The sequence below is a fragment of the Numenius arquata genome, chromosome 7, assembly GCF_964106895.1.
Source record: "Numenius arquata chromosome 7, bNumArq3.hap1.1, whole genome shotgun sequence".
Classification (NCBI taxonomy): domain Eukaryota; kingdom Metazoa; phylum Chordata; class Aves; order Charadriiformes; family Scolopacidae; genus Numenius; species Numenius arquata.
The window spans coordinates 62393033-62408116 of NC_133582.1; the positions used below are offsets into that span (position 1 = coordinate 62393033).

At 46.2% G+C, this 15084-nt stretch overlaps 2 protein-coding genes across 2 annotated transcripts in view; one reads left to right on the plus strand and one right to left on the minus strand.

Annotated features, from left to right (window-relative positions):
• The first annotated feature begins 470 nt into the window (after positions 1 to 470).
• Positions 471 to 6274, plus strand: BET1 (Bet1 golgi vesicular membrane trafficking protein). Its single transcript, XM_074150121.1, has 4 exons — positions 471 to 660; positions 3687 to 3802; positions 4443 to 4499; positions 5002 to 6274. Exons 1-4 carry the CDS (start codon positions 642 to 644, stop codon positions 5155 to 5157), a joined length of 348 nt encoding a protein of 115 aa, XP_074006222.1. The 5' UTR covers positions 471 to 641; the 3' UTR covers positions 5158 to 6274.
• Positions 5749 to 15084, minus strand: part of LOC141466291 (probable acyl-CoA dehydrogenase 6) — a 70127-nt gene continuing 60791 nt past the window's right edge. The window contains exons 7-9 of the mRNA XM_074150120.1: positions 11719 to 11880; positions 11427 to 11577; positions 5749 to 7498 (exon numbers count right to left, since the gene is read on the minus strand). Coding sequence (XP_074006221.1) covers positions 7408 to 7498; positions 11427 to 11577; positions 11719 to 11880 — 404 coding nt within the window. The 3' untranslated portion in view covers positions 5749 to 7407. The remainder of the gene's footprint in view (positions 7499 to 11426; positions 11578 to 11718; positions 11881 to 15084) is intronic.

Below are 15084 nucleotides of genomic sequence, written 5' to 3' on the forward strand. Positions count from 1 at the left end.
GGAGTTGCTCTCCCGAGGCCGTGGGGAGGTGGATGCACGGGGATGAAGCTGCTCCACCAGCACCCGCTCCAGCTGGTGGCCGGGCCCCCACCTCCTGCTGCTCCCCGAAACCACGGCCTCAGGGGCCAGCAGCAGGAAATGTGCATTTTGGGGTAAATCACGGCGGTTTTGGAGCCTGCTGGGCCCAGGGACAGCGCGTGGGCCGCATGCTCTGCCACCCTGTCCCCTGAGAAACGCCACGCTAGTTCAGTGCCCTGGGCTGCTGAGGGAGGCCCTGCAGGCACCGTGCTCCAGCTCGGGATGAACCGTGTCCCCCGGGGCTGGAGGCGGCCTCTGTCCGGGACCGTCCGGGACCCAGCCGCCGGGGCCGGGCCTCCCCTCAGCGCCGCCGGAGCGGCGCGGAACTACAGCTCCCATCAGCCCCCGCGGCCCGGCCCCGGCGCCGCCGTACCCAGCGTGCCGCGCGGCACGGAGCGCTGTCGTGGCGCTCGGCGGGTGAATGAGCCGGGCGGCCGAGCTGCAGCTGGGCCGCGGCCGCCCCGCACAGCCCCGCTTCCCTCAGGCGCTGCGGGTGCGGGGGTCGCTCACATCCTCCTCCTAATCCTCCTCCGTCTCCTCCCTCGGCAGCTCCGGGCACGGCCATGAGGCGCGCGGGGCTGGGTAAGCGCGGCGGCCCTCGGCGGCGGGGCCTGCAGCCGCCTCTGTCACCCGTCCGGCCTGGTCGGGCCCTCGGCTGGTGCTGGAGGGTTGAAGGGAGAGGGAGAGAAACGCTTCTTCGTCCGGGCCGGAGCAGGCCGTGCTCCCGTGTGGGAGCCGCTGCCGGGGGCGGCTGGGCAGGGCCCGGCCCCGGGTGGGGGCTCCGGGGGAGTCTCTGGGGGCGAGGGGCTGTGCCGGTGGGTGCCGGCCTGCCGCAGAGCTCGGGGGTTGGGCGGGAAAGGTATTGTGTCCGTTCCCCCTGCTTCTCTCGTCTCTCTCCAGCTCAGCTGGGCTTAGGGAGCAGCACTGGCATTTGTATTTAATTGTGTTTGTGAATGGTTCAAACACAGTGTTAATTTGAGCTGTGTTTCCATGGATGGACAGATTTGTCACTCTTCAGTCAAGTTCTTTCCAAATTCTCAGTTGTTTTTTAAATTTTAGTACTTCTGTGTGTTTTCCTGCTATGTTTGGTGAAAAAAAACCCACCCAGCTGTTGTCAGTTTATTACAATTATAATCTGATACAAAGGCAGAAATCTCTGCAGTTCCTGCGGAGTGTTCTGAGAAGCTCAGGCCCTGTTTGCCAACCAGCAGCCACCTTGGTGACTATGAACTTTGAACTCCCGTGTCATGTCCTAGAACTATGTGGGTGCTGTGACCTCACTGTAAAGCTTTGGTAATGTTTATACCTCGGAAATTTATGACTGAGTTCTGGTACTTCTTCCTAAACAGCGAATCAATGGGGCTGATCAATGCCATGTGGCTAATCCAGGTGTGTCTCTAACACCACCCTACATTTACTTCTACACTTTCCGTTTGTGCTGTGTAACAGTATTTTCACAAGATAAAACAAGTCTTGGATACACTTCTTACTAGATCAAGAGATGTGCTGGGATGTGTATCATACAAAGATGGGCATTTGATAACGCTTAGGTCTTCAGTCCTTTTCTTTGTTAGACTGAAGTCTTGCTCCGGGGTATGAACTAGAGGGGTTAGACCGAAGGCCACCCAGCTCAGTGTGCTGTTTCTGAAAAAGAGGGTGATGGATGTTTATGGAAGGAGTGCAGGGGAAAGAGCACACCTTCTCTTAGTATGTTGTTGGCAAACGTCCTGAAACGACTTCTTAAACAATCTGCTGGGAGGTCGAGCAGAAGACTTAAATGTCTGTTATGACTATTACCAGCTGCAGTAGTTTGCTGCTTTCCCTTGACATTTCATCTGTCAGTCTAGAATTCCTTTTATTTAGTAGGCTGGAGAAAGAAAGCACCAGTGCTTCTGCGGTGGGCACCAGCTACCTGGGAGCTCTTTTTTAGCCTGTGATGATGTGATGGCCGTGTCCACGTTACACGTGCTGTCAACGGACAGTGTTGCAGGAGAGCCCACAGAACTGCTGTGCTGAAGTTCCTGTCCTTCCTGTAAACAGCAGGAGCCGGGCTTCTCCCTAGTGCTTTCTGTTAAGTGCATAGAAGTGGCTCTGCCTGTTTAGAAGCATCCCCATCTGGTATGGATGACACAGCCTGTGTAATAATCAGAGTTATGGTATTTTGGCCTGAAGCTATATGGTATATTAACTTATAAACATACTCAAAACTGTGCGTCACTTTGTAGGAAGTACTGTACTGAGATGCGTTTGTAAAAATCCAAGGGAACAATCCTGACTCTCTAAATGATGTCATTTTAGCCACCTTTCTACACTTGGCATTGCTACTTTTGATTGGGGGGATAGTAGCTTATTGACTCTCGCTGTGATGAAATGGAAATACACATTTCACCCAGTCTCAATGAGAATTTGTTGTTATCTTAATTCCTAGAATAACATTTAAACAGTTTACAAGAACAAACTAAAAAATTCTCATTACTTACACTTAAAGAATAGCTTTATGGGTTAATATAAAATTACATCTGTTATGAGAGTAGCATCATAATTCCCTCTTTTAAAATCTTAATATTATGTGTGCCAAGCACACTGTGAAACTGTTCGAGACGGAGCTTTATCTGTGAATGCTGTTGGTGTCTCTCATCTCTCCATTTTTCCTCGGGGGGCGGGGGGGGGGGAAGGGTACCCAAGCACAAAAATCTTAAAATTGCATTGAAGAGGAATCAACCAAAGGCATTTAGACAATTTTAGTGTGGCATTCTGACTAGCTCTATAAATATTGATTAATGTAATAGGTGGATTGATAGTTGAATTAATCTAGTAGGATCTTTATCGTAAAGCTTATAATAGTTCCTTTCTGTTTGCTTTTCTCAGTCTTGGTCTCTCTTCTTTGGTTTCAAATCCTTGATTTGAGACCTAAGACTGAATTTTTGTCTAGACAGGACCTGGCTTTAATTCTCCTTTGCCCGGTCTGCTGTCCAGCTGTTGTCTATAAAGGCCTTTATTAGAGGTTGGAGCGAATATGTGGAGCTGAGGAGCTTTCATTCCCTTCTGCTCCGCTTCCTCTGCAGTCCTGAAGCTCCAGCACCTGAAAAGCAAAGGCAGGAGTGGGGATAGAACCGTGGAATGGTGACAGAAACGGGGCCTGGCTTCTCCTCTGAGGCTTGTTTGTAGAGAAATACACGTAAGGATCAGAGTATCCTCTCCCCTTCAAATGCGGGTGTGATCAAGTGTCTGTCTGTCTTAGAGAACCATCTCAACTTTCCTGCCTTGAGTTAGCTTTTACTGCTGGATGTGGTGGCCTCAGTGCTCCTGTCACATCTCCATGGGATGCCTGGGCTGATTTCTATAGAAGTCATCTGAAAACAGTGTGGGGCCAAATTTTATAGTATTTACTTAAAACCATTCCTTGGTTTTCTGCCTTTGATTTGCATATTGAAAGATAACTTACACATTTGAAAAAGGGTGAATTTCTGTCTCAGGAACAAGCGGTGCCTCTTCCTGACTGCTGAGGGTACTGTTAAGGAAATGCAACTTTAATGGAAAGTGTGTTTTTCCACGCATGAGAAGCACTTGGTCCAGTGGTGTTTTCTTTCTGGTTCCTGTGTTTATAGGCGATGGAGCATCTGCTGGCAACTATGGCTATACCAACAGCGGGTACAGTGTTTATGAAGAAGAAAATGAAAGGTTAACAGAAAGTCTGCGTACAAAAGTCAGCGCCATCAAATCAGTAAGTATTTCATTAGAGTGAAATGTATTGAATTAAATTATATGGACCAGTCAAGCAGTAGACTTGAGCTGACCCTCACTTGCCTACTTGATCTCCTTCCTTGTTCCGCTGTGCCCTCGCTGTCCCATGGCACAGAGCAGGGAAGGAAGAGACAGGTACACAAAAGCAATTCCCATTTTCATTGTAGCAGGAACTTGTCAGAAGAGATTTGTTACAGGTTATGGGGTCAGCTCTGCAGCACTGCGTTAGGAAGGGTGCTCGGGGGGCTCTGTGCTCGTAATTTGAACAGTTGTCCCAGGAAATGGATAACTGCTACTTACACTTGACAAGATCTTGAATTTTTGAAAGTCTATGGAATAATTCTAATAAGGAATTCCCTGTTGAAGGAGAAAAGGGGAGGAGGAGCATCGAGTACCTTCTGTGACTCTCCAGACTCATCTGGTCAAATGACAAATATTTACTTTCCTGATGGCTATTGACGGAATAATGTGCATGTTATTTTCGTGTTTGAAAACACCAGGTACGGTTCTCACGCTTTACCTGGGGAAAAGCTAGTCAAGTCATGGATTTTAGACTGATTTCTCTCATCTTTGTGATTGCTCACATTTAATACTTTTGGGTTTGTTTTTTTTTTTTATAGCTCTCCATTGAAATTGGAACAGAAGTTAAAAACCAAAATAAGATGTTATCAGAAATGGTAAGTGTTTAGTCACTAACTTTCTTTAAATACGGGGCAGGATTAGGAAGTCAGTAATGGAAAGCACAGGAACATTGCTATTAAAATGTTGACTCTAAAATGGGACTAATTCAGCAGCAATATTTCTGTTCAAAAACAGAAATACTGTCAAACGCATTACTTCTAAGGCACAACCAAGGTCTTTCTACTGCAGATATTACCGCTTGTTTCCAATTAGCAAAAGTATAGTAGTATTAAAAAGGCAGTTCTATATTTAAATGTATTTAAGAATAGAAGAGGGAAGCAAAAACCAAGGAAGTCAGAAATGTCTTCTTCACTTGCATTCACCTGGACAAACGGGTGAAAGTTCCTCCTGGTTAATTGTCAGAAGCTGCCTCTGACATAACTTTAGTTTTGGAAAAACAGGGAAAACTAAACTTGGCAAGCTTTAGGGGTGAACTTTTTTCCCTTAGGGTAATGTGGTTTTTTGTTGGTTTATTTCTCTGCTTGTCTTTAAACGTAGGATAACGACTTTGACTCTGCGGGTGGACTGCTGGGTGCGACCATGGGCAGACTGAGGACGCTGTCCCGGGGCAGCCAGACAAAGCTGCTCTGCTACATGATGCTCTTTGCATTGTTTGTTTTCTTTGTAATATACTGGATTATTAAACTGAGGTGATGCATGTTACCGGCAGTTTAAATTGTGTAATTTCAACTATAAAGCAGTCTTAATTAATGAAGACACTGATCTAAAGTGGCACATTCTGTTGATAAAACCCAGTGAAATTATTGTGAATTGCATTAACTATTAATGCAATGTTATATATAGTTTTCTTAATGTAGCAGAATTTTTTCCCATCATCCCCTGTTTTGGGGGGATTATTCGTAAATATGCAGGAACTGCTAGCATAGTAGGGTATTTTTTTTTTAGGGGAGAATAGTTTTTACAATTGATTTAAAAAAATGCAGAAAGCAGTGGTTGTTTGGATATGAAGTAATTGCAGAATTACAAGACTTTCTCTTTCATTCTGCTTTTCACTCCAGGCCATGCTCTAAATTAGAGCTCCAGTTTCAGGCATACAGTAATTCCAAGGTTGCAAAAGAACAAGGAATACTTGGATCTTTCTAAATTGGTTTTATCTGTGGGTTTTTAAAAGGCTGGCCTGAAGCTAACAAATGTGATAGTGGTACCCCCAAGAGTTATTTTTGTGGCTAGGTCTGATAGTGTACGTGTTTAAGTAGCTTAAACTGTAGCTTAAACTTAGGAGAAGTTACTTAAAAATGGATTTTATTTTTTTTTAAATGTGACAAATCATGCTTATGCATCTACTGTTTTAAGCAACTGCCTTTGATCATTGGGATCAACCAATATGGACCCAGTACAAATGTTTTCTTTATATTTAAAGTATCTAAAACTTAATGATTCCATTGAATCACTAGAACTTCTACCATTATTATGTTTACTTTTCAGTCTGTGATGATCCGTAGATGTACACCGCGTGATGTCTGAAATACGAGGTTAGGTATTTTGAATTTTATATTAAAGTATATTATGATGCACCTTTTGGGGGTGCTGTCATATTAAGGATTTTTATTTTGAAGACTTAGCTTTGCCTCACTGAATAGTTTCTACTAGTTGAAGCTATTACACTGCTGAGTTTAACCTTCAAAAATTTAAGCTTCCTGGATATTGAAATTGTATCTACAATTTTTGAAAAACTTTTCTAGAAATACTGTATAACGTTGCCATTAACAACTAATTACAAAGTGACAAATAAAGCGTCCTGTAGTATTCTAACTAGTGTTGTTTATCTACATTCTTTTCTACTGTAGAATACCAGTGTATCTTTTTGGAAATAGTGCAGCATTTAAGTAGAAAAAGGGGTGATGCAGCTGGTGATGTGGCCGGTAGGTTTCCTGTCTGTTTTGGGAAACATTTGGGGTGGTCCTTAGGTCTCAACAGAGCACACATTGGTCAGTGAGTTCTCCTAGTCCTTCAGAGCATGCATAAAACCAACAGGATTTTCTTCTTAAATGTCAAACCAGATGAAAAGGTAATTAATGCAGAACTGGGACTAGGTCTTCTCCCCCATTTTTTGTGTAACCAATCACAGCAATTTTGAAAGGACTTAATACACACTTTGACTTTGAGGTGATTGTGGCACAAAACATAAATTGCACCATCTCATTTAAGTAATAACACACAATTTTTATATTAGTATGGGGATGTTTTAATATTTTTCTTTAATAATTGCACATAAAACATGATACCTTGCTGCTGAACTTCAGGCCTCCAGAAGCTTCAGGTACAATTAAACAGTTATTTGTAGAATTGTACAAATAAAAACCAGCCCCGCACCCACCACTGAGCTTAGTACGAGTCCATGTGAACCTGGCAAAGGTGACAGAGCTCATTTTAATGATTACTTGCTAAAATTCAAGGATAGGGAAGGTACCTGTAATCAAGAGCCAAGTCACTGTTCCAGTCTTTGAACAGGGCAGGGAATAATCTGTGCCATAAGGACGGATCATGAAAGCAGTTACCCTGGAATTAGCTCAGGCTCCTGGTGAAATCACAGCTCTGTCCACATGGAAATTGTGTTTTGTAACTGGTGGCTTAGATGCTTTAAAATGTAGATACACCATGATTAAAGAAAACAATTTTTCTGGGTGCTTAGTGTGGATCACTAGACCCCCCCCAAAAACATAATCCACCAGGGAAAAAAGGAGAAAAAAAATCCTGCAGGAGGCCACAGGCATTCAGACTGTTCCATACCAACAGCATCAAAGACCCCGAGGAGCAGTTCATTGGCAGAATTGCTGTTACTTTTTCTGCTTATTTGCCCCATGAGCCAGGCGCTGGCTGTTCCCGTCCCTGTGCGGCACCAGCCGGGCTCGCACTTCGTTTCCGAGGAGGAGTGGAGAGGGGTCACTTGCTGGGAAGGATTTCCATGTACTTGCAAATGATGGACAGCATGGTTTCGTCCGTGCCACCTCCTATCGACATCAGCCTCAAGTCTCTGCAGAAACATAAAGAGTGGCTGTAAACATCTGGGTGCTACAACGGCTGGAACAAGTACAGGGCTGCGCGTACCCCCTTGTCCTGTGCATATTATTATTTATTCCCCTGACCCCCCCCATGTTTACAGAAGTACATACAGGGTGTGGACAAATGTGCTGTCGGTGCTGTAAATACCCTTTTGTGCACAGAGATGCTGCTTATTCAAAAATCAAAAGGCTTAAGGTATAATTTGACACATCCATCTTTCAGATTTTTTTTTCCAAAAAGTAACTTTAAACTTGGCATAGCTTTTCATCTTGAAACATCTTCTGTTCAGGTGTTACCACTTTGGGCTGGCATGTAAAGCGTCACAGGCTCTTCCCAGAGCCTGCTCAAATTACCTACATATACTAATGCCTACATAAACTAATTAAGAGTTAATGCCAGTTGCCTGCAGAACACCTCACCCACTGCCTCCTCCTGGTGAGAGGGTCTGATCCTGCCCCCAGCACCTGCCCTGGTCCTTCATCAGAGCTGGAGGTGCCTAAACCTGCAGCTGAATTTGAGGAGGGGAGGGAGCTTTTGGAGGGCCAGCAGCAAAAAAAGTGCTGCAGCACTTAAACTTTGCTTAACTGTGTGGTAAAAAGAATATTAGTGGGTCAGGACAGGAGCTGTTGGAGAACTGTTTGGAGAAGGTACAATTTTCATTCATGTTTTTTTAACTGACAAGCATCTTCCTGGTCTCCCCAATGGCTACGTGAGGTCAGGCACAATCCATATGGGTGTTATATAGTATTATAGTACAGTATTGTATAGTACTATATAGTATATACAGCCTCTCTGCTTTAAAAAGGAATGGCTGCCCCAAGCTTGCTTACTTTCATGATGCAGCAGGTAAAGAAACGACACTCCACAAGAGTAAAACTTGTGAGACCCGGCAGCAGTCAGACACAGTGTGTAGTACTTGGAAACAAGCTTAATTTAAAAAAAAAAACCAACCACCCCCAACTTTTTTAAGGCAGCAAGACCAGCTCTTCTTGTAAGAACTGAAGTGTACACCATTACTATCAAGATACATAGACCTGAAAATTTACCTGAAATTTTTTAAAACTCCTGTTACGAAGTCTGAAAAACTGCAATAAACTTGCTACATGAAGTTTTTCTCCCCCTGGTCTCTCACAACCTGGGGTTTTCATAAAGGCTGTGGATTTGTTCAGTAATTGATTTTTCTGAAGTCATGATTTCTTCAAGGCATTTCATCCAGGGGAGAGAAAACCAAACAAACCCGACTCCCGTCTGGCGCTCTCCTTCCCTGGAACCCTGCTACTAGGGGAAAGTCTGGAAAATCTTATTGTTTTTTTATATTGGCTTCTAGTTTTCTATTAAACCCTTTGATATCTTGGCTCAAAGCGGTTTTTTTCAAACCCCGTGTCCTTCTCAGAATCTCTGCAACTGAAAAGGAGACATTTAGGTGTATGGAGCCAGCCCACTACAGGCACCCGCATGGAGAAACAGGTCCTTTACGCCTCCCAGAGAGTACTGTGCTTCAGAGAAGTCTTATAAAGTTTAAAAGATGATTAAAACGACAGCTGTGAACAAAGCCACTTGGCAGATGGGGGTTTTTGGCCTCGTCTGTTTATTCTCTCCCAGCCACCACTAATAACTACAATTCAAGGGCTGCGTGCACTAATCACGCCTGACGCTGTGTGCTCTTTGAGGAGTTCCAGCCTGACGGGTATCAAAGACTGACATTTCCTTGGGAACTTGGTAAGGATTATGCTCCAGAGATCTCTGTCCGCAATGACGGGGTGTCACGCTGTGCAGTTCCGCTGCCTGCAAACACCACCCAGTGACGCCAGCGCTTACTCAGACTCTGGGACAAAAAATAATGGCTTTAGGAAAGTCGCTGCTTTGCTTATCGTTACAGATTAACGAGATTCTGACTTGAACCTGTAGTTGTTTATTTAGGTAATGCTCTACTTCTCCCTTCCTGGAGCTTACGGTTACTCAATAGTGGAATTTTACTGATTCACAGAAAATTTTAGGGCATAGATATCGCACCACCTCTAGCCTCATCTATAACAGTGTGCGTTTTAGAGGCAGAAAGGTTTCTTTAGCCAGCTGGCAGAGCTCACACCAATGGGAAATACTCTGGATTTCTTCTCAGGAAAAATGTGACTGTGCTGGTGTACTCGGAAACCGCTCTGGAATTCACACAGCAAAGCCTTGCCCAGAGTTAGCAGCGTTATACCGGGCTAGGAAATCTAAAGGCAAATCAGAGCTCTGTGAAAGCACACACACTCTGATCCGTACACATCCCTACACCGACACAAAGCGCCTCTCGCCACAGATTCATTTTGTTCAGTGTGCCCGCTGCAGTAGCGTTTAACACCTGTATCACCAGGGACCATTGGCTGCTAATACAGAGGCTGTGAAAAAAATAACTGATAAACCCCATGGTATGGTCAGCTGGCTGAAACCCACCGCACACCACAGCCTGCCCCTCTCCACAAAACTTTGGGAACCCACAAGTCAAAAAAGGTTGAGGATCTCTCTGACTTGCCACATTCTTATTCATACAGTGCTATTAGAACTAGAAAAAGTAACTGAACCTAGTGAAAAGAAATACACTTTTTACAGATTTTTTTTTTAAAGTGTTCTGCTCTCACTTTAGACAGATACATTTACCAAAACTTTCAACTAATTGACCCACTAACTAATTTTGCTAACTTTTGATTAGGTACCATATATATAAGGGCTGAACTGAAATCACAGACTCATATGGTTTCAGTTGGAAGGGACCTTAAAGCCCCCCCAGTGCCACCCCCTGCCCTGGGCAGGGACACCTCCCACCAGCCCAGGTTGCTCCAAGCCCCCTCCAACCTGGCCTTGAACCCCTCCAGGGATGGGGCAGCCACAGCTTCTCTGGGCAACCTGGGCCAGGCTCTCACCACCCTCAGTGTAAAAAACGTCTTCCTTAAACCTGGTCTAAATCCACCCTTATAGCTTAAAGCCATTAGCCCTTGTCCTGTCACAACAGGCCCTGCTAAAAAGTTTGTCCCCATCCCTCCTGTAGCCCCCTTTAAGTACTGGAAAGCCGCAATAAGGTCTCCCCGGAGCCTTCTCTTCTCCAGGCTGGAACCTGTTCCTGCAAGAAAACGCAAGTTCCACGTTGCTCCTTCTACAGAATACAAGACACCGGGGCCAGAATTTTCCTAACAGCTGCCAAGAAAACTGTTCGCTTAGAGAGAATTTTGCTCTCAGTAGATACAGGGTAAAATCTGAAGGGACTTTGAATTAGTTTGCAAAAAGGCCTCTGTGCTGTGTTAGCGCTGAACCAGCTTGCTGTGTGAGCCTCCACCTCCCGTGTGTCTCACACGGTGTCTGCCGTCACTAATCCCGGGGGGACTGCTATCGGAAAAGACCACTTCTGTTTCACACGTATCTTTGGGGGGAAAGATAAAGCTGATTTTCATTGGTTTGGGAAAAAAGCTTCTGTTTCATTTTAGTTCTGTTCTTGTAATCAAGACAACAAGCAAACAAAGAGCAAAGACCAAAAAACAAAATCACTTGTTGGTAGGCTTCCCCTTCGTCCCCTTGTGCTCCTGCCCGGCAGGTACCAGAGGGCCATGAGGGAAAACACGGAGTTCGCTTCTTTCACCTGCCATTCAGGGTGACCTGGGGGCGGTTCCAGCTACACGGCTGTAATGCAACACCAAGATTTGGCAAAGGAATAGGCAAATCACTCACCCGTCACCCCCACGTCGATGGGCCTGGGGATGCCGCTGCGTCCACAAGGTACACCAGGGACATTCCATTCAGTGGAGCAACACCATCCGCAGCGGCTCAGCGCCGGGCCCTTTTCCAGGGGGTGATCATTCAGTGGGGCATCTCAGAGGCCAAATTTCAGTACAGCCATTTCCTATTTTCACCGCTCGCTTGCTTACCTGTAAAACCTGCTCACCAGAACCTCGCTGGTGAAGCCCATTCCTCCCCAAAACTGGAGGCAGCTATCGGTCACTTCGCGGGCCAGCCGGCCGGCCTTTAGCTTAGCCATGGAGGCAAACTTTGTCACATCGTTGCCTCCCACATAGAGAGCTAAGGAAAAAGAATTAAAAAAAAAAGGAATTAAAAAAAGTAGTTATGCAGACAGAGTCACCGATCCCAGCCCGCCTCCCTGGCCATCACCCCGCCGTGTCCTGCAGCCGGACAATGTCCTTCGCAGGAGGAGAAGCTCACCCACGGTGCGGTAGAGCAGGGAGCGAAGGAGCTCCACTTCGGTGGCCAGCTCGGCCAGGCGGAAATGCACGGTTTGGTTGTGCAGGACGGACTGGTCAAACACTTTCCGCTGGCGGGTGTAGTCGATCGTTTCCCGAATTATCGTTTCCAGAGGGGTCAGGACTTGGAAGAAGCAAAGCACAAGAGAAGACGTCGTTTAGCCAGATCTGTTCTTTTTTTCTTCTTGTTGAAAAAGATCCTTTTTTTTTTCCACACTGCACAAACAAGACATTAAGTTTTCTAAAGTAAATTATTCCACAGGCTCGGTCTGGGGTGCAGTTTCAATTCTGAAGAAAAGTCTGGTATTTCCTTGTATCTTGAAAACCTCTTTATCCCTATTTCACCTGAGCCCCCAAACTGCCAAAACTGGGAGGAGAGTGAAGGGGATGGAGAAGAGGGAAGGAAAGTCACAGAGACCAATATGTAATAACAAGTGTGTAAAATTTATCCTTAATGCCTTAATCTGGGGCCCCAGCAAAAGCTTGTGGCAACTCCTGCTTTCCATAGTACCCGTGTCCTGGAGGTCTGTTACAGTCCCAGGAGAAAATGTCTCCCCGGGCGGCGCTGCAGAAATGGAAACGCAAGGAAGCTTCAGGGGAGAGAAGGCAGAAACCTGCTCAGAGATCAAGGATCACCACCGACTGCTTCCTACGTCTGCGTTCCGTGATCCGATCCCAGGACAGAAAGGAAGGGAAAAACATCGAGATCCACAGCAGGTTTTAGTAAATGCTGAACGGCGCTTCTGACAGAGAGGGAATCCAATCAGGAGGCTGCGGGAAGGCAGGAGGGAGACGGCACACATGGCTTTAGTGCAAGAGAACTAGTTCACTGCTACTTTTTGAGGAAACTCAGAGATACCCTGTTTGAAGCAAGAATAAAAGGGAAACCAGCCTTGAAGCGAAGGGCTACCGGTCTCTTGCAGCCTAACAGGACAATAATAATAATAAAGACAGCAGGTGCTGAATATGGGGAGAATTTTGTTTGGCAAATGTGAGACAGAGCTGGGGCTGTCCAGCCTGGGGAGGAGAAGGCTCCGGGCAGACCCTGTTGCAGCGTTTCAGTACCTAAAGGGGGTTATTAGAAACGGAGAGAGACTTTTTACCAGAACCTGCTGCGACAGGAAAAGGGCCACCAGTTTTAAAGTGAAAGAGGTGAGATTGAGACTGAGCACAAGGAAGAATGTTTTGGGGTTGGAACCAGATGATCCCTAAGGTACCTTCCAACCCAAGCCATTCTATGATTCTAAGAAATTCTTTGCTGTGAGGGTGGTGAGAGCCTGGCCCAGGTTGCCCAGAGAAGCTGTGGCTGCCCCATCCCTGGAGGGGTTCAAGGCCAGGTTGGAGGGGGCTTGGAGCAACCTGCTCTGGTGGGAGGTGTCCCTGCCCAGGGCAGGGGTGGCACTGGGGGGGCTTTAAAGGTCCCTTCCAACCTGAACCATTCTGTGATGGCATTTAGAGCTTAGCTCTAACATGGCAAAGCTTCCCTGTGCAGCAAACGGCAAGGAAAGGCAGCGTGTTGTGAATATCCTGACTGCCCACAGCCCCGTAACAGCACACAACGCCTTGCCAGCCATAGAAGTACAGAGAGTGCCGTTCCTAACAGAGAAACTCATTTTCTCTCGGCACTCTTTTTTTTTTTTTTTTCCCCTGCATATTTGTTTCCCCTTTTGTCATACGATGTTCTCCACATCCTCAGACAAGCTTGGTTCCAAGTGACAGCACACGCAGGCGAGGTGGCTGCGGGGCAGCCTGAGGGACACGGGCTCTGCCGCACAGCCCCCAGTTGTGAAAGTGCTGGGAGCTGCCAGATGCAGAACAATCTTTTCCTCCTACCTCCATCCAACTTAACATTTTTCCACTTGAAACTTCTGCCCACTGTAAACACATTTTGCCTTGCTACGTCCCCTCTCAAAACAAAAGGAAATCGATATGTTTTTTGTAGGCTGGGGCTGGTCGCTCTCCAGCGAGATGTGCAGGGAGGTCCAAGCTGAGCAATCTGTCCCTTACGGACGTGCGTTGCCCACACCAAGGGCTCTGTCATCCTCCTGGCCGTGACTCAGGGGTGCTCATAAAACAGAGACTACGGGAGCAGAGAGAAGTCATTAGAAAAGCGCCGTTCTGCCCCCTCACTCACACCGAACTCCCCCTTTGCCTCCCAGTTAAGCAATTCACAAAAAAACCTGTTTGCGTTCCTGCCACGGCAACGTCCTCTTCCTGTGCTCAGTGCAACAGGTCCACAAAGGGACAGGGCTCACCGAGTGTCACAACGAGTTTACGAGTGCCTTTTTCAGTGAGGCAAGAAACAGCCACTTCTACCAGTGTCTTTGGTAACGTGTCACTCGGAATGAAAGACCACACCTGTGACCAAATTTTGCAATTCCAGGAAATTAGTTTTCTGTTTATATTTTAAATCTCTTTGACTGAAAATTCATTTTAAAAGGGGGGAAAAAAAAAAAGGTGAAGAAGGAAGGAAATTCCCCACATGTTCTGAAATCTGGCCAAAAAGAAGATAATTAATAGAGAAAGCTGGAACGCATGATACTTGATGCTAAAAATACGTAAAAACCAACAAAACCCCCAAACACAGCAAAACAAAACAATGCCTGAAAAGGAAAGAAAGAAAAGAATGGCAGTCAACTGCTTCTGCCAAGTCTTAGGAAGCGGTGAAAGCGAGGATGCCAGGACCTGTCCCTGAAGTGTTTGAAAGCAGACTGATGATTTTCAATGTCACAGGAATAGTCATAGAATCATAGAATTGTCCAGGTTGGAGTCCAACCATCAACCCAACACTGACAAAAACCATCACTAAACCATGTCTCTAAGCTCTATGTCAACACATCTTTTAAATACCTCCAGGGATGGTGACTCCACCACTTCCCTGGGCAGCCCATTCCAATCCTTAATAACCCTTTCAGTGTGAAAATTTTTCCTAATATCCTTCCTAAATCTCCCCCGGCACAGCTTGAAGCCATCCTTCTGAGGACCAGAGGTGAGGACTAGGATCAGACATGCAGACCTCATCACAGAACTGCTGACGGTGTGTACAGAGCTCTGCACATCCGAGCCTTCAGCAAAACACTCGTGGTTGAACGTACGTAAAACCCTGCGCAGGACTGGGAGTTAACAGCCAGACGTGGCGGTGTAACAAACCCCATCCATCAAGCACCTGGATCCCTTCTGAACATCGGTTTCACAGAATCACAGAATGATATGGTGTTGGAAGGGACCTCTGGAGATCATCCAGTCCAACCCCCTGCCAGAGCAGGGTCACCCAGAGCAGGTCCCACAGGAACGTGTCCAGGGCGGGTCTGAATGTCTCCAGAGAAGG